Below are 19,842 nucleotides of genomic sequence, written 5' to 3'. Positions count from 1 at the left end.
TTTTCTTGCCATTTCTGCTTACTTTTTACAAATATCCACCCATACTGACCCTGCATTATGGCTGCATTGAATTGAAATATAATTTCAATAATAATAATAAACAATTTACATTGTTACATCAACTTCTAATTTCACATCTTTTTTGTGTGTATCTACAGCCTGATACATCATGTAACATACTTATACACACACACACAAGAAACACTGGCATATTTTGACCTGTGAAAATCTATACCATCTTTTTTGCATTTTTGGCGCTATGGACACATTACAATATGCTTTCTTATCGAATATTAGTAATCACTCTTTACCCCAGCATTATACCACTATCATATTGTTTGTGATGAAAGATAACACTGTTTTTCAATCTGACTTTTAGTTCTAATGGGACTATAATAACAGCTTGTGGTAGGTTACTTGTCTGAAGGTCACTAGTGTAGCTTGCTATCTACTCCGTAGTAGTAAACTGAAGTGGGTTTTTCACTCGTGTCTTGGCTTACAGCAACAAAACCTATGAAATGCTGCCTCATCCATTATCATGTGTATACTCTATGATCCTAAATTGGGACCAAGACTAATGTTTAGGCAGATGGAATGATTATTCAAGGTGGGTTCAATCTATCTGTATGCTACACAAGAGATACTCATTTCTGTTTGCACATCATCTCACTTTTCAAACGATCAAATTAAAAAACAAAATCGTATATTTCTGCCAGCAGGAGAATGGACATGAATCTACAACTACAAAATCAAATGTGGTCTTGTTGATACTTTTCCTAACTACTAAAGTTTGGCAGTGCTGAAAAAGTGAGCAGTCCCCTGGAGTTCCTTCCCTTCCAGATGGGGACAAGGAATCCCTTCTGGAAGACTCCTTAAACCTCAGGCTCTAGGTCTGCTGATGAGGCTCTGCTTCGCCCCGTCAAGAGGAGGTCATCCCCATCCTCCATCTTGGTCCTCACCATGGAGACCAACATGTCTGAGTAATGCTGGAGTAAGGCCAGGGCCTGGGGGGATGAAGCGTCCAGCGACCCCGCCCGGTCCGGCCTCCTTCCTCGTGAAGTGGCTCCACCCTGGCTGGACAGCAGGTCGGACAGTGACGGCATGCTGCGGGAAGTCTGTGACCCATGACCCTGAAGGGCGCCCTCGCTAACATCGGATAGAGTGTTTTCTGGAGAGTGGGAGTCACTGATACTTTGGGTCAGAGGATGCACCCTTGCCGTGTAGGTCTTATCAATGGTGGAGAATGCAGACTGGAAGAAGCGGAGGTCTTCCAGGTGGTTGCCAGTCTTTTCAATCTTTATGCGAACAAATTAAAGACAAACATTAGTCTTCTTTCAAGACTGCTAATACAAATCTGTAAATGACGGTACTTCACGATAATCATGGTAAAAGTTGCCCCATCTACTGTCAAAGCAAACATTTAAATGTGTCCCTCTTAAACCAAAACTTGGTGGAAAAAAGTAAGAATACTTCATAAGCAGCCATCAGATGTCACATTAGCTGTCATCATTCCTCCAAGATTGAGAAATTTTGATATTCATTGCTTAATGAAACAAAAAGAATGAGATAATTTTGCTGAATGTCTGTCCAAATTCTGCAATAACATTTTTGTCATTTACACACTAGTGAAGTTGCAATCAGGAGCATGGTAAAACATAAAAGTCAAAACGAGTTACATCACAAAACAATCTGATAAATCAAGGTTTGGGTGGTCCTAGAAAAACACTTACCACTGAGACATACTGAAGACACTGGTCAAAGGCAGTCTTCATAGCCTCCACACTCCGCCTTAGACCCGCCCCAGGATCTTCCTCTGCACCTGTAACTACAACCAGGGCAACACAAGACATTTTGAGCATTCTCTCACACTTGCGCAGTATCTGAGCAATTAGCCAAGTAGTGTTGGAAAGGGCATGACAAAAAAATGCCTCCATTTTTTTTTCTAGCACATGTATTTCTTATACTGAACAATGAAAGATGTTGCCAAAGCATGAAACTTGCAGCCACTCCTATACCACAATTCTTTCAGGCAAATTGATGATGTATTACTATTTGTTACAACTAGCTGAAAACTGTTGATGTTGTACTTTCTGAATATTTTGGATATTGGATGTTTAAGATTGGGACTGATCAAAACATGACTATATGCTATAGGCATGATCAGTGCTATCTTTCACTGTTTGAACAGACCACATCTAACCTTTCCTAGAAACCTTTAATCTTGGTCTAATAATCTAAAGAATCAAACTTCTGCTCTTCAAATGCTGTATTATTTAGCATGGATTCATAGCATTGCATTTTAATTTTCTTCATCTTTCAACATCAGCATAATCTCAGATTTGTAGTTAGATACATCACTAACTCTTCACCTGCATAAAGGAAGAATCATCATGACAGTGTTCACTTGGCTCTACTTAAGTTTTTGAGTCTTTGTAAGTGACACCTGTGAAAGCATGCGTTGAGAAGGGTGCATAGTTGACAAGAGGTATTTAATCAACGGTGTTCTCACCTGTGATATCATCCAGGTCAATCCTGAGATCAGCCCGCATGGCTTTCTCCTCTTCCGATGTTGCCCCTTCACTCGTATGATTGCTATCAGCTGCTTTCTCTGACTCTACACCCCTCAGATCACCGTCCTGCCCTGCCCCCTTCTTGGAGTCTAACACCATGGTGTCCTCACTGCTGCTACTAGCCTCATCCTTTCTATCATTTATCTGAAGACTACCTGCATCTTTCTTGACATCATCCACTGGCTCACTCCTCGGTGACTTTACTCTTCCTAAGTCTTTTGACTCTTTAGCAGCTTTCTGTACCTTTGACGCATCATCTGCTTTTGACCCACTTCCTTTTTCACCTCTCCCTGCCATATTAGAAACTTTTCCTATTGCACTTGAACTTGTAGCTTTGTTCTCAGCAGCAGCACCCTTTGGTCTTTGGTTTGAAGGCTTGGCTTTGCTCTCTGACGAGTCTGGGGGTAGAGATGATGTGGATGCTCGCCGAGCCCGACCCGACGCTGAAGACGATGTTGACTGGCTCCTCCTCCGGCCCCGGTCAGACATCTTACTGCTAGAATTCTTCTTGGAGGGCTTTGTCTTGCTGACATGGGTCGATGCCGGTGGTGGCATGGCCAACTTATCGGCCACATCCTTGGAGGTGGCTTTGGTTCCAACATCTTCTCCAGTCCTCGTACTCTCCACAGAGTCTTCACTGTTCAGGTCATCATTCACATCAGCTGCTGCTGTAAAGCTAGGATCTATGGCCTTCATAGGACCCAGCTTAGGACTTCCTGTGTTGGTATTGACGTTACGCTTCCTCAAGGTGTTAGGGGATGGTGGAGGAGACTCACTGATCCTCCTCACTACCTTGGCCATGGAGCTCTCCGTCCTCGCCTCATACGATTTGGTCTTAGGCATTGGGAGAAGGGGTAGCATACGGTCCACTGCTCGATCCCGCCTCTTCTGCCTCGCTGGACTATCCCTGCTTGGTTTCCTCTCCCGCTCAGTGCTGGAACTCCTCCCACTAGGCTGACTTGGAGCTGTCAGGACTGGAGATGATTCATTCTTGTCCACTGGAAGGTGTATGAAAATAATTTGACCAAAGACAGAAACATTAGTCTGGATTAGAGAAAATTTAAAACCTGAGACAAACAAGTTTACTAACATCTTTCTTTTACGACACACTTTACGCTCATAAGATGCATGAGGGTTGGTAAAATTTGACTGCTGTAAGAGAACAATATACTTTCTTTTTTTTTAGGGGGGGGAGGGGGTAGAGATTAATCCACTGAGGACAGACTGATGTTGCTATAACACGTATTTCCCATAAACACCTGGATGAGCATTCTTGGGACTCGTCTTCAATGGATTACTGTATATGCCGAATATTTCGCGAGGTTTTTGATTTCGTGAATTTAGCAAGTCAGGTGCTATTCATCAAATTAAAAACACAAAAAAATATTGATTCTAATCCCAATGTGGATCCTGATGTGGATCCTGATGTGGATATGACGTATGTGTGTACATTATCTCCGTTCAGTACAGGACTCCACGATCGCGAATTTAAGCACTCACGAAATCGTCAAGAATTCCCGATTCGCAAAAATTTAGACTTGCGAAATATATGCCGTATACAGTAAGCGAAGCTTTAAACATTTTATTGTTATTCTGCCATCGTTATCCTCTAAGCTACTGATACTTACGACTCTCCTTCCTGAGATCATTGAGAGAGGCCACCCTCCTCATGTTACTCTTCTTGCCAGCAGGTTTAGACCTCTCTCCACCACTCTGGGATTTACTACCAGCCCCACCACCGCTAATCTCAGCTGTCTTCTTGTTCAGCAGGGATACACTGCTCAGATTCTCCTTATTAGAATCCAGCTCAGCATCATTATCACAGCTCTGGGTCTCCTCGGAAGAGAAGGAAGCCTGCCGCTTTAGACTCTCAGGAGTTTTGAGATCAATAGCTGGTCTGTTGACTTCATCAAGCACAGTGTTCTTGGGACCTGCCTTAGAGTCTGTGATCTTTGCTGCTTTGGTGCTGCTGTTTTTATCGTTCTTGCCCGTATCTGGACTGGAGTCCTGAGAATTCTCCTTGCTGGCAAACCTATTCTTGTCTGCATGAACCTCAGAACATTTTCCCTCTCCTTCAGTCACTTTGACAGCACCATCCTTGGATGTACCACTACTCTCTGCTGGTGGTGATTCGATGCTGACATTATCCGTCGATTCCTTTGGAATGGGGGATGCGGCTCGGGTGTCATTGTTATTGGTTTCACTAGCACTGGAAGAAGACTTTGTAGCGGAGTCTGCTTGGTGTGTTGGGGAAGTTACAGTGGGTGGCTCGGTGGGCTTCGTAGCCATGACACCTGTCAGGGATGATGCCTTGGCTGAAGGATTGAGTCCAAGTTTCTTTTCTCCCACATTCCATCCAAGCTAGAATGGAAGAAGGAAAGAAAATTATCTAGTATCATTTCCTATTCAAGATGGTGTCATTGGACTTCACACAATGTCATAAATGTATTTCTGTGAGTTTGTTCTTGGTAAACTATCTCGGTCGTTATATGACAACACGGTAAAATATGGAAAACTTTAGCCTTTTAACAGAAATATTCATACGAACAAATGTTCCCCTCATCAAATATGGGTCTAGATTGTAGATTTTCGTGGACTATGCAGGAACAAATTTTGATTCTTACGATGGACATTGACCAGAATTGCTCCAGTTACTATAGATTTAGTCCTGCTCTTCCAAATTATTTCTATCCCAAGAATGAGAGAAAAGCAGAGATAAACATAAAGACATGAAAATAAGCACTTAACTCTGATTATATGTTTGATTTTTGGCTGATCACTGGTGTTGGAATATTGCTCAGCAAACTTATTTGCATGCATTATCTCTTAGCTAGACATGGCAAGAGAGGTAGTGATCATACAAACTTTCAACACTGATGGTAAAACCCTCATCCTTGCAGATTTCCAAACTATGATAATAACATTCACAAGAGAGATTCCAACCCAAGATCTTTTCTGATATAATTATTGATGTCCCTCAGCTAGAAAATTATGATTGAATTTGAGTGCTTGAGGACTACTCTGGGGATGAAATTGATAGAACCCCAAGTTTTGGGGCTCTTGATAATAGTGGCAATACGTTTTGCATCAGAAATTTCCACATGAAGTTCAAGAAAATTTGCTATTCTCTTTAAACCATTCCTTTCAACAAAGGTAGCTGAAACAGAAAACAGGAAATGAATAATATTGAATATCTGATGTGAGGTAGTTAAAAATACGCTGACCCACATTCAATAAGTATTTGGTAATATGCACCTTTGAGCCATATTATGATAGTAGCCAAGAAGCAAGTGAGTATTACTGCTGTACATGGTTGGTGAAAAATGCTCCTTGGTTTTTCAACTGCAGATAAACCATTGAAGTATGCTAAACTGTATATCTGGGATATTTCTCATGATATTAAAACAACCAGAAATCAGAATAAAATTGACAAACATCATTTGAGGAGCTGCATGTGCTATAGTGTTAGACTTTGTACAGTGTGCATGCCATTTTGCTTCTAAAAAGATAATTTAATAGAAGACAGACCAAAGATCTTGTAGTTGAAGACAGAGTATCATACTGTTTCTATTAGTCAAAGAAGGTAAAAGTGCGCTGGCAATTTGCCTGTTAGCAAACTTACAATCAATGCTGACTTGCCCAAATCAATGGTACTAAATGCTATGGTATGCAACTTTACCACTAGCCTCTGGACCTTCTTTGCAGGCAGATTTACAATAATTGGGAAGACAATCGTCAAACTGGAAAGAATAATTCATATTCATTGTAAATATTTCAATAAAAAAAAACAACAACAACAAACCCGAACACAATTTGGGCTAATATTTTTGTGGATTTCCTTTTCATTTGTGTAAAATGCAGAACAAGAAAGGAAAAATGTACCAGGACATTGGAAAAAAAAAAAGGGGAATGAAAGAAGAAAGACCACCTGAGATTTCATGCTTCAAAGCAGCCTTTTTTTTTCTTTTTTTTTTTTTTTTGCTTGTTTGATGTCAGACTTAATAGCACTGATTTGGACAATCAAGAATTGAGAGTAAGTGTAGGAGTTTCTCACTGAACCATGCAATCTTACTGAGGTTAGCCTCTTTCTCGTTTCCTCCACTGCTCTGGCCACCTCTTCTTTACGTCGTCTCAGGTACTACAAAGCAATACACCAGAAGGAAGTGTAAGCAATACACCAGAGGGAAGTGTAAGCAATACACCAGAGGGAAGTGTAAGGAATACACCAGAGGGAAGTGTAAGGAATACACCAGAGGGAAGTGTAAGGAATACACCAGAGGGAAGTGTACGCAATACACCAGAGGGAAGTGTAAGGAATACACAAGAGGGAAGTGTAAGCAATACACCAGAGGGAAGTGTAAGGAATACCCTAAGCTCTGTAAGAGTGTGAATCTAACTGAATACACCAAGTGTAAAGCCAGCTCCCATTTTCATGCTGGAGTAAGTGATGCTGCATGCTGTCTGGGTTTAACCCTAACTAGGCCGGGGGGGGGGGGGGGGGGCCTCCGAGGCCCCCCCCCCCCCCCCTCGACGTTCCGCGCGATGTATCGCAATCGCAAAAAGCTATCACCGCGACGTTTCATGACTTTTTTCTATCGAGTCTCCCGCATCTTTTGACAACAAATTTGCGACACCCGGGCGTGCGGTTCCGAAGTTACGCATAAATATGTACATGCATGTCAGACCAAAAATTGCTCAAAAACGTTAATTCGTGTACAATTTCAATGCAAACTGTGCTTACTGGCAAATTTCATAAAAGCATGATTATTTGGGTGTTTTATTGGTTAAAATCAATGAATAACATATTTTCTTGTTCGGAACGATGTCGCGGACAAATTTCATCGAAAAAACAATGAAAAACATAAAGTCGAAAAAACAAGGAAATACATAAGAAATTCAAAAAAACAAGGAAATACATAAGAAATTCAAAAAAACAATAAAATACTTAAGAATTTTTTCTGATATCACAATTTTTTTAAATTACATTTGCTAAGGACACTAAAAAGAATATTTACACAAAAAATGTGCCTGTTTTGAGCTTATTTTTGTGATTTATACCAAATAGTCGGATTTTATGCATCATCATGCATAAATTAGCATAATTTAGCATAAATTATGATTTTTTTTTTTTGAAAAATTAACTTTGTGGTATTTTAGATTACATCATAAGCAGTGTGTGTGCCAATTTTCGTCGCGATCGCGCGGTCGACGGCCGAGATCTGGAGGGGGGGGGCCTAGGAGCACCCCCCCCCCCGGCTCTATCAACTACCTAAATAGCCCGGCCTAGTTAGGGTTAAAACAATGCACAGCCAGCCTTCCATCTGTCAATACACGGTCTCGACTGCTATATGACCATACATTGACTTTGGTTTCACATGAACATAGTACAAGTCAAAGCTGCATCTTTTTTTATTTTGTAACAGAATTCACTCAGGCCAGGCTGACTGTACGTCACTGTACAGTGCACTCCTACCACAAAGAACATGGTTACACCAAAAGTTGGGTCTAAAAATTACTATCTATATGGATCTATACACATTATTTGTTTGGCTTTAACAAAATTTTGATATCATTAAAGAAAACCGTTGTTCCTAAGGATTTTGTTACAACAGGAGTCAAATGTACTAATATGCTCAATGTGAAAGAACATACCGTTTGCACAATGTATATACCAAAGTAGGAGAATACATCTGTATAGCGGTAAACTACCTAAAATTGTGAGTAAGCATATATAAAGCATGACATTTGTGTAAACTGGATGGAGTAGTAAATGCGCTGGGATAATCACTATCATGATTAGGTTCCCCTGTCTGGCATTTTGTGCCTCTTTCAAAGGGCAAAGACAGGATGTAAATAATGGTAAATAAACTTTATATTACACAGTTAAACTGTCTTCGTTTAAATGTTACCCCTTGGCTCCAGCTTCATATTGCAATCAATACATAGAGAACATTTGACAGGAACTCATAGAGATTTTTCTGTGGTGAAAGGGTAATTTTTCAGTCATACTTAATGATCTCTGTCAGGCATGACTAAGTAGCCATACTGTTGGTGAGAATGAAAAGTCACTTTGGGAGGGCATCTAATTTGTTCTGCATTTGAAAATCCAAATGTTCAATTAATCTGCGTTTAAAAATCCAAATGTTTAATTATGTCTGTAAACGCTCCCCCCCAAAAAAAAAAAAAAATCAAAAATCAATTTAATCTTTCAAACAAAATTAGTGAAACACCACTTGTTTTTTATTTGTGCGCATGTGTGTCTGTGTGTGTCGTAACACATACATTGTAATTACAACAAAAATTACTTTATGATCAAGAGTATGACGTCAAGTTTTATCTGTTAATTGGATACCTTGATAAGTCACCATCTAAAATTCTATCAATGTTTTCATACTCATAGTAAAACATCACAAAACTCTTTGCTAATCCAGCACTCCTACATGTATACTACTGCTTTCATTTGATCTATTTTCCAAGAGTTAATCTTACTCAATGCAATGAATATCTACTTGTGCTTAATATCCTTATCACCAGTGTTAGTGTATTTCATAACTGTGAATAATATATAATTGAAGGAAGAATAGGCAATTAGGTTTACGAGTATTTACAGTATGCTTACTATCTTAAATTGAGCAAGGCAACAGTACAGGCATATGATGTTGCAAATGGCATTGTACACAAAGAATAATGGAGCACGGCATTGCAATATAACTATAATAAGGTGCATGCATGACACATCATCAATAATATTGCATATAATTTTTCCAATAATGCATCTTATTACAACTCTTTGAAAGGGTTATCAAATGTGCTGAATTCATATCGATATTGAATATATAATAAAAAATACTTTTAGTCAGATTAGATTCAATGAAGAAATACAAAATTTTCATCTAAATAACATTATTTTGTAGGAAAAAGTGAAATTAGAGCAACAAAGTAGAAAATTAACATAAAACATGGACGAGAGTATTGAAAATCACAATGGTTTGGGTGTTGGTAAGTTATGATAAACGGTATTCGAAGAAAACTTCAAAACAGTTAAAGAAACAGTTGCTAACATATGACTATGACTAATGACAAACAATGTTCACAGACATGAACATCTCATTAGGCATAAGTTTCTTTTGATATGTCATAATTTTCCTCAAATTGTTGTTAATAATATGTTGCCTTTCTTTCACTTTGTTCAAGCAATATGAATACTACTCACAAAAAATGTGTATATAAAAATACAGACTTGACTTTCTATTGTAATTGACATACAATAAAAAACAAGTGACTCTTTTAAATTTGTGCATTTCAGAATGAACTTGCCATATCAACGACAGGAAGGTGAATGTTTGCACAAAGAAAGTTGTTCATTAGCTTACCTCTTCTGCACTCATACTCGGAGTTGAAGCAAAACTTTGTGAGGAAACTGCAGGAAGTCTATAACACACAATTCAAGGAAGATACCAAGCATGAATTCTCAGGAAAAAAGTATCACTACTAATCACACTATCCAACATGGCCCATTCTCGGTATTGGTCCACATACACATACACACATTGCACTGTCTATCTCCTCTAGCATCAGTCAGTCCAACAAAATTTCCTCTAAAGTCGGTTACTTGCAGCTTCCTTGCCAAAATTTGCCAGTCAATAAATGATGGTTGAGAATGATCTGAAGCTAAAATCAGCTTTCCTTGTGCACAAAGTAAGTCTCTTTAGCGGAAGGTCTATTTAGCAGAAACATTTCTCTGTTATCAGGAGTATGTGACTGAAACTAATGCGTCGAGGTGTGAGAAAGAAATCGTGTCACATGACTCTACTGCTTAGACTACCTTCTGTGCAGGAAACATCAATTTGTAAGGACTTCTTTATATGCCATGTGATAAGGGCCTGGCACTCTGATGCAACACATGATATGAGTCATCACAGAATCTTGATCGCATCAAACCATCCACAAGCATGTCATTAAAATATGACCTGAAATGTCGTGGACAACCTTCACTTTCACTAACTTCTTATTTTCAATTACATTACAGATATTAAACACTTGGCTTGCTCTGTAAATGGCTCGCTTTAATCTTATCAATCTAACTCTTGCTGAAATCCAGTCTTGGCAAATTTTTAGTTGTATCAGTGTAATGGCTCAAATTCAAGTTGAAACTTTGACGTTGGGATCAAATGGCAAAAATGCAAACTTAATAAATGCAGGCGTAAGTGAAGCTCAAACAGTGTAAGCATAGTTCTTTTGAACTTCAGAAATATACTTCTATACTTTTCATACAAGTTTGAATAAAAACGTTCAACTGCTTCTCATTGTTTCATATTTTGCCATCATGCTCATGCGATCATTGATCTGCTCTCTGTGATCATTAAAGATACATTATATCCTTAATATGTCTCGTGTATCTCATAGTGGAATGGGACAAGCTACAATTGTTAAATCATATTAACCCGTTGAGGACGAACTGATTTAGCTATAACACACATTTCCCATAGACACCTGCCCAAGTGTACTCGGGACTGGTCTTCAGTGGGTTAATAATCAAAGACACAGATCACATTTCCTCTCTTGTTGACAGTCCACATCATTCCAGCAAATGACACAGAGAAGCTAGTATGGTGTGCATTGGTTAGGACTATGATTGGATATGTAGCACTATATGACAGTCAGAAATTATATATTTGATCTTCAAATACATTGTAAAAACAAAATTGCATATATTCACATGACAAAACAAAACTTAAAGAATGGTTGCAAAAAAATATAATATAACCAATCCCTATAAAACCGGTGAATATCGAAAAGAATCTCATCGTCATACTGACTGGGATACAATCACTCTTTATCATCTCATGTCTCTTCTAGAAGCTACAAGAACTTTTTGATATGCCTGATAAGAAGTTGACTATATTCATTTGGGAAAATAAAAAACTTGTGTAGATTACGAAGGGAAACACACAGGAATGGCTTGCCAGCATGCCGTTAAGTTCACGTCACATCAAGAGAAAATGAGAGGAAGCAAAAAATTGCTGAGAGACTCGTGAGCTGAGGCTAGTCACCTGCTGATCGATTGCTGAGATCGTGACAGGAATCGAGAGGAGATGCTCAGTCTCCCGCAGCTGACGTCCGCCGAGGCAAAGCGGGACTGCAACTGCTCCAGACACCGGCCAAACTTCTCCTGCTCCGTGAAATCCCCAATTTTCTCCTTTTCAGCAAAACTACATGCAAAATGGAGGGTGGGTGGGGCCATTATTAATTGAGGGCAGGGGGATTGAGGGAGGGAAAATTGGTGGAACATGGGGGAAGGGGGTAGGTAGAGTGGATGGCATTGGGTCTGGTAGAAAACTGTGTGTGAAGTGATAGGCAGCTACCAGCATCTCACAAAAGTAAATCTATCGATTGCTGTGACTAAACTCCCTTCTCAATGTAAACTACACTTGATTAGACACAATACAGACAATGCATACACAGAATTTTGGGTGTAACATTTACTCAGCAACCCTATGATAACGCAGCACTATCAGGATTTCAACTGGGTTTCTGGAATTCAACAGACGTTATTAAAAACTAAACACCGATATATAAGGCTTATGGGTCAGCTGAAATACACGTAATGTTTCTTCTATAGCACTCTGCGTTGACATAACTTTCAGATTCTTTCCAAACAAACCCCATTGTTTGTATCTTGCTCTCAAATGAATTGCATTCACTTAGTCATTCACATCTTGAATAAACAGCATTAAAGCTTGATACAAAAAGAAGGAAAATGCCTGCACTGGTTTTCTGCCATCCACTTTTTCTTACATCTTTACAACTTTCTTCATGAGCTAATCAGCTTAGACCAAATCATATGAAACGTTGAATGGAAGAGCAACACATCAAATCAAAACAGAACAGCCTAAACATGCTGTAAATGTCAGTCAAATACATTGTAATGCAACAAAACAAATCCTGTATACCAGTAAATGTTTTGAATACAGTGTCATGCATGTGAACTGATTTCTGAACGAGTTAATTCTAACAAATGCAAGATTAGTGATCAAATCCGTACACACAGTATACACGCTGTCATCTCAAATCTATATCACTGGACTGTGCAACACACAATACATTCCTCATCTTCAGCACACACTGGGAACACATACAAGTAACCTCAGTAATCTCAGAGCAGATTTTGACTGAAAGTGAAATAGATTCACTTTGCAGTCAGCATCTTTTTTCTTTAAAAAAAAGAGCAATTTCTGCAACAAGATTTGTGGAAGGTTCTTCCACAGTAAATACAGAATATAGGCTCTAAGAAATCACACCCCTCCCCCCCCCCCCATAAAAAAAATAGTAAGAAATTCTTACCTGAAGTTAGTGTGAAGAAACTTCTCTTCGTCTGGTGTGGTGGTTGGTGATGGAGGTTCCATGGGATGAAGCTTGCGAGTTGGAGACCCCGATGGGGTGATGTTCTCAACCTCCTCCTCGTCCTCCTCATCATCCTCATCACTTTCATCTTCCCCCCGATCATCCTCGGTATTGCCTGGATATGGTTTAAAGTATAACAAGCTGAGTGTCTGATCCAGGCTTTTGTTGATATACTGTAATATTTTTTACACATATCACAAAAGTACATTCTATTTGAAGTTGCAACTCGCAACGAAAACACATTTCTCGGCAGAAATGTAATTCAACGTCTCTTTACACACCAATTGATGACTTTCTATGTGGTAGATTACATAAACTATGAAATACAAAACATCAAAAACTTGCATACATGAATCCATAAATCAAATAAATACAAGCCAAAGAACTTGTATACTGGTACATAAATCCATGAATCAATCAATATACCAGTAAGCCACAGAATCAGGTTATACACATAAATAATGAACAATTGAAAAGTCAAAGAAAGCTTGATTATTTCACTCTACCTGTGCTGGTTATTGGTAAATACTGGTAGTCTTGATATGTATTCACAAGTAAATAACACTCCACTCCTATGATAAGACAGGTACTCACTAGTACTGGTGTCTGTGTGTGTTCCTTCGTCTTTCTTCTCATCTCTCAAACTTGCTAAATTCTCTCTGCTGCCATCTTTTGACCGGTGTCTGCTATGTCGCTTGGCCAGTTCCTCATGACTCTGTGTAGACTCTGTCACTTGGAATTTCAAGCTTGATAGTGAAGGGAAGAAAAAGTCAGGTGAGGATTACAATAAAGCAACAAACCTCTTTTCTCCCTTCCCCCCCCCCCTCCCAACAAACAAAGGATGGAGCACTCCTGCATATATCACACATTACAATTGTGAGCATTTCTGCATTTACTGAAACCTACAATCATATACAAGTCACATATACCAGAACTTGCAGATTTTAAAGGCTGCGAATTGATCTCATGTCTATGGAAATTGTGAGAAATTAAAACTTCAAATCTAAAAGCAAACTTCCTGCACATCCAATAAATCTCCGTAATCAATGTCTTCCTGTACAGATAAATACATGCACACAAATTTAACTATAAAATGTTAAGTATATTTTGTGGAAATGACTTGCTACTATAATTACTGTAACACTTCACACATGGGATTCTTTAATCAAGTAAAGAATTCTCCACGATAGAGCTATCAGCATCATTCTGTAGGGGGTTAATACCTCTCTGGTGAGGATGATGCCTCCTCCTCTGGTGGGTAAAAGATAATCTGCTTCTCCTCTGCATCATCATCCTTCTCTTCTTCTTCCTCCTCCTCATCTTCCTCATCATCTCCTTCAATGTCCTCCACAACAGCCCCATCTCCCGCATCATGGTTGCCATCGGTGACGGTGGCACCTTGAGCTCTTAGGGACATTGGTGGGACAAATGGGTCACTTCCCCTAGCGGTGGTCACAAAGCCTGTCATCTGTTTGTGAGGTACAATAAAAAGAGCTCGTCCATTCTACATTGTAAGGTTACATTTTATGAGTCTTGACAGTAAAATGCAAAGGAATACCCTATATCTTAATTTTCCAAACCACAACAAAATGACACATTCTGCTATCATTCAGTGGGCACTGTGTGTTCCTGTATTGGTGAAATAATCAGCAGATCGAAGCCACTTCTGATACAAATCAAACATAAGTAAATTTTGAATCCTTCTGTACACTAATGCTTACAGGTGCATTAAAGGGATGGTACAGTTTCGGTTGAGACCTAATTTCAGGTTTCTAACATTTTTGGGTGAGATAATGAGAAACCTCTTACAAAATATGAAAGAGCATGTAATTCTATGAGGAATTCAACATTTATTTCATGAAAATTGGTTTTTAAATGGCTGAGATATCCAATAAAGAACATTTGTAATAAAGTGTGGGACCCACACTTTATTACCATCGCTTTGTTTTACTTTGTTTTTGGATGTTTCAGTCATCCCAAACCCGATTTTCATCAAATAAACTTTGAATTCCTCTTAAAATGGCATGCTCTGTACTATATCATGAGTGTTTTCTTGGTATCTCGCAAAAAGTTAAAAGCCCAATTCTCATCTCCACCAATACTGTACTATCCCTTTAAACTGTAAAAACGCAAGGTTGACATACAACACGCAGGGCATACAAGATACAGTGAATTGTAATAGTCAAGTAATCAATTTTGTAATAACTGACATGAGAGCAGAGATCTTAGCAATTAGCAGTGCTCAATTGTCTAGACTGCATCACAAGAGAAAAAAGGAAAGTGATTTTGTATGAGATAGTGCCTTGGTATAGTCATGATCTTTGGCACGTCATTGCTTCTATGATATCACACTGACTAGGAGATGCACTGTCAAACAATGAGCTCTTCATTCTCTACCTTTTCATCACCATCAAACTGATCTTGTGCTTGCAGGCCAAACTTCTGGGAGGCAGGAACAAACTCATCACCACAAATCTTGGCAATCTATTCAACACACACACAAACATAGAAACATAGAAATAGATATAAACAGACTTTGACATATTTTCAGAATAGCTTAGAAATGGGAAAGACTTTGGTTCTCTTTCCAACGTCCTGATAAATGAAAGAGTAGAAAACATTCCTGCTAACCAAGAAACAGGTTAAACCTATGTTATAAACACTTACAAGCATATAGTCTGTGAGAGTTATTGTGAGAGTTAGAATCAGCTCTCTTACTTCTATTTAGCTGAAATGATAGCATGGACACTCCTAATGGAGTAGTTTGCATCAGAACAGGTATTGACTTAAAAGAGTTGCAATGGCATACCACTATCACTATCACTGATATCTGACAACGTATAGTTTTAAGAGGTAAAAGGTCATCAATGCTCTTTCTGACTTTAGTGTATCAGTTAGTACTCTGTTAAGTAATATTATTCATTACAAGGCCCTTGAAGCATTTCTTACTTCTTATTTAAAAAGTTCAACATGGAAATAGAGAATTTATCATCTATTTCATTAGTATCACATGAGCCTTTTTTTTTTGCACGGAGAAATATGAAAGATATGCAAGTACCCTTAGTTGCTTATTTTCCTGAAATCTACACAAAATGACAAAACAGAATAATTTCACCAGGTATATAGATTCATTGACTATCATGACTTAGTTTTGGAACAGATGAAATATCACCCCTCAGCACTGTTCACATCAAGAAGAATGATTACTTGATATTCTCACCTCTTCAGCATCCATCCCAGCAAATGGACCCTGAGGAAGAAAAATCAAATCAAACTAACATTAAGTTTTCACAAAAAAAAAGTATGTACATACTAACAAATCCATGATATCTACACAAATGTATGTCACACTTACCTGACAAGTAATAACGTTCTCTTTTTTTTTTTCAGATAGTTTCATTTTGATTATAAACTATAGTTGGTGTGAATGGCAAATCATTATAAAACACTCAGAAATCAAACAATGGTATTCATAAATGAAATGATACAATAGCAAAGGAATTCCTTAACGTTCTCACAAGAATGTGAGTCGTTCACAAATGCTGCCCAAGGTTATCAATGCTTGTAGAATGTCAGTTTATCAAAAATTGTCACAACACATCAAAATTTGCATTAAAAAAAAGATACTCCGGTAGAAACAAGAAAATCATCTCCCTAAGTCAAACTATTATCAACACATTATCTATGGTTGCTTTGACATTTATCAACATGTGAAGCTGCAAACAGAAAAGTCTTCCAAGAATAAGAATCAAATGCAGACAGAATGGTTAAATCTGTTTAAGCAAACTTTGTCAGCATAGAAGCAGTTGGTCGATTAGTAAAGAGATACCATAATCTACATTATAGTGTAGTTTCTACATTATCTTGACATATCAAAATCTTCATCAGCATTAATGACATAAGCAGTTATAGTTAACATTATGTAATGTCACATTTGAGAATACTAAATGTACACATTTTCGAATTGGGCTTTGTAATGAATACATAAATTGTAATCATTAAATTCATATTTCATATTGAGAACTGACCATCATAATAAGAATATTAGTCATAAATGAAATATTTATTCTTTGTTAATAAATGTACAAATTAAGTTGTCATGTTAGCAAACAACATTCAGAACACTCAAAGTTTGAAAATTATTACATAAATAAAATGATCACAAAGTAATTATGATTTATTCACTCTTCAAAATCAGATATGCATTCATAAAGTGGTGAAAATTAGATGATATGAAATTGGTTCTTCAAGATTCAAATCATAGCAACAAAACCCCCCCAAAACAAAAACAAAAACAAAAAACCACCAACAACAACAAAAAACCCAAGCATGTTCAAATATAACTTCATGAAAACAGAATGCCATTACAAACTCAGCTGCTCTCAATAAGAAAGCTATCATGAGAGGTCACTGCACTTTTTTATTGGAATAGTTCTGTATTTAAGAATAAAGGGGAGGATCTTTTGCACTTCAAGTGAAAATGTCAGGTTATCTCTCACATTACTGAAATGAATGGTGCCAGTATTCTTATCAAATCAATCATCTTGGAATTAAAATCTCAATGTTGATATCACTTACAGATGGTATCAGTTACTAGTAATGCTCTGCAATAGGATTATAATAATTACGACATTATGATAATTAGAACATGCAATTATCAACACGCAGAAAGTGGACTGCTGTGAATGATGATGTGACTAATCAATGCAGCATGGATGTTGTGGGGAGGCTTTCTGTCACTGCATCATTCCATGGCTCCCAGTGCACGTAGGATGTTCTTGCGCTCAAACAAGTCACATGAGATTAACTTTGAGGGGAAACTGACACATACACAGTACATATAACAGATCACATTTCTGGTGTCTGTCTTACATAAGACAACTGACATAAGTTGTTGCACAGAAACCTACAACATGTAAAACATTAATTAAGTGCATGTTACTCAAACTTGTGATTGATGTTGTGACAGTGCAAGTGACCCTATCTTACTGTTAGAGAATTAGCAATGATGTCCACAGCAAGTTTACCAATACTAGTATATAAGTACTAGAAAATCCATCAAAAACATGTGTGTCAGTCACATTATAGGAGATCAAACATTCAGTGTTTTGCTGTTCATCATATGACATCCAGCAACATTCACAATCCCATCACTCATGTAATATTATCCAGATAAATTAGGTATAGCACAAGTTTGGGTTTGAAAAGAAATTGTTCCATTTCTTTGCACAGAGGAAACATTCCTCTAGTCATTTTATCTCACACAGTTTATATGAAATGCAAACTACATGGCTAGTCAATATATCTAAATGTGTTCTACAGTAAAACATTCTTATCAAAGGTCAATTTAGTTTCCTAAACCTACTTCATACTTTTCACATGTCTCTTTTACTATCAACAGAATGTATTACAAGCCACTTTTCATCATATGAATTATTCAGGACTGAAAGCAGCAAGGCCAATTTTCCATGGCACCAATTATGATATACAGAGTCATTTTGAGCACTCGTCTCAAACCAACACAATTACCTCTAACAAACACATATATTTAGCAGCTGTTACAATGAGAATTGAGAACATTTGCTTCCTATATCTTGCACGATTCTACAGTGAGTTTAAAACAAGCAAGGCATACATCTTGAATGCTAGAAAGAAGGCAAAATTCTTAAACTGTTAAAGGAAGTTGTAGCTTTTCACAAATTTCTTCATATAATATCTAATACTATTACAAACATTTCAAATCAAATTACTTTTTGATTTGGTAATGATGAATGTTAGTATTTCTGAAACGTAATACTTTTAAAATTGATTTTCTTGGGTTAGACACAGATGTTTACATTTAGTTGTTGCACGAAGAAGGCAATTAAAGGCACATGCAGGGGTTTAATAATGATTGAGAAATAGATACTGCTAGAGCTTTCTTTTAATAGTAACCCCATACAATTCCAACACACAATATAAGTATTTTGTTTGAGGACTGTAGAATGCCTTGCAAAAGCCTGTTAAAAGGTATATATTTGGAGAAATTTGTGATTAGGTGGTTAAGGTTTTCAGAGAGCTTTTTAGAGAATTTGCATTAATTGCTGATACTTGCCACGCGACCTTGCCATCGTTTTCTGAGGGATTTGTGCTTTTGGCAGGAAAAAAAACCACAGATATCATTGACGAGAAAGGCATTAGAATAGGGTGCTTGGGAGAGGGCTTGTGCTAGATTGTACTTCATACTTGATGTGCTTTTGAAAACTGGTACCTCACAGCACTCCACGAGGAAAACACACAAAATTTATGATTCCATAGAAGAAAAAAAGAGAAGCAGGAATGGGCTGAAAGAAGATGACAGAGTGGAGCTGGAAACTCAGGAACAGTGAAAAGGTTGACAGTTTGTAGAGTAGGAGGCTGGAAAATATCTCTAGAATCAGAACTTGATTTGGTAGAAAATCATGAGAGAGAGTTCACACTGAAGATAGAAGGATAGTATTCTGCTGTACAGCAATAATTTTCACTTCAACTGTGCACAAAGTATCAATGAAAGTATACCTACTGTCTTCAAACTGAACATTTTTTGGACAAGGCGTCTCTTTGTAAAGCAAGGTAGCAGGAGAAGTGGAAGCAAAGGACAAAATGAGATTTGAAGAAAAGTTTTTGTTTGGCAAATTAGATCGTAGTTTGGCGCAGAAAGCTGCTTGCAATCAAATCTTGAGTAATACCTGAAACATTGGGCTGAATCCATTATCCATAAAGGAAAAGGTCTACAGTGAGGTGACAGGGAGACAGTGTATTAGGTGGTCTGGGAGACATTTACCATTATCAAATTCTCTGCATTCATACATACAAGTTGTTTGATTTAGAGCCATACACACCAATAGTC

General features: G+C 37.9%; 1 protein-coding gene across 1 annotated transcript in view; it reads right to left on the bottom strand.

The window, feature by feature from the left end:
* Positions 1 to 623: 623 nt before the first annotated feature.
* Positions 624 to 19,842, bottom strand: part of LOC139718058 (uncharacterized) — a 76,271-nt gene continuing 57,052 nt past the window's right edge. Inside the window, exons 23-34 of the mRNA XM_071629551.1 lie at positions 16,195 to 16,224; positions 15,372 to 15,458; positions 14,198 to 14,442; positions 13,569 to 13,720; positions 12,915 to 13,089; positions 11,624 to 11,782; positions 9,944 to 10,001; positions 6,643 to 6,708; positions 4,199 to 4,931; positions 2,510 to 3,568; positions 1,731 to 1,825; positions 624 to 1,295 (exon numbers count right to left, since the gene is read on the bottom strand). Coding sequence (XP_071485652.1) covers positions 873 to 1,295; positions 1,731 to 1,825; positions 2,510 to 3,568; positions 4,199 to 4,931; positions 6,643 to 6,708; positions 9,944 to 10,001; positions 11,624 to 11,782; positions 12,915 to 13,089; positions 13,569 to 13,720; positions 14,198 to 14,442; positions 15,372 to 15,458; positions 16,195 to 16,224 — 3,282 coding nt within the window. The 3' untranslated portion in view covers positions 624 to 872. The remainder of the gene's footprint in view (positions 1,296 to 1,730; positions 1,826 to 2,509; positions 3,569 to 4,198; positions 4,932 to 6,642; positions 6,709 to 9,943; positions 10,002 to 11,623; positions 11,783 to 12,914; positions 13,090 to 13,568; positions 13,721 to 14,197; positions 14,443 to 15,371; positions 15,459 to 16,194; positions 16,225 to 19,842) is intronic.

This window comes from Diadema antillarum, unplaced genomic scaffold (assembly GCF_040938485.1).
Source record: "Diadema antillarum isolate AM-2024a unplaced genomic scaffold, OU_Dant_1.0 scf00000087, whole genome shotgun sequence".
NCBI lineage: Eukaryota > Metazoa > Echinodermata > Echinoidea > Diadematoida > Diadematidae > Diadema > Diadema antillarum.
Note: the sequence above shows the minus strand (reverse complement) of the source record. Positions and strands in the feature narration are given on the sequence as shown.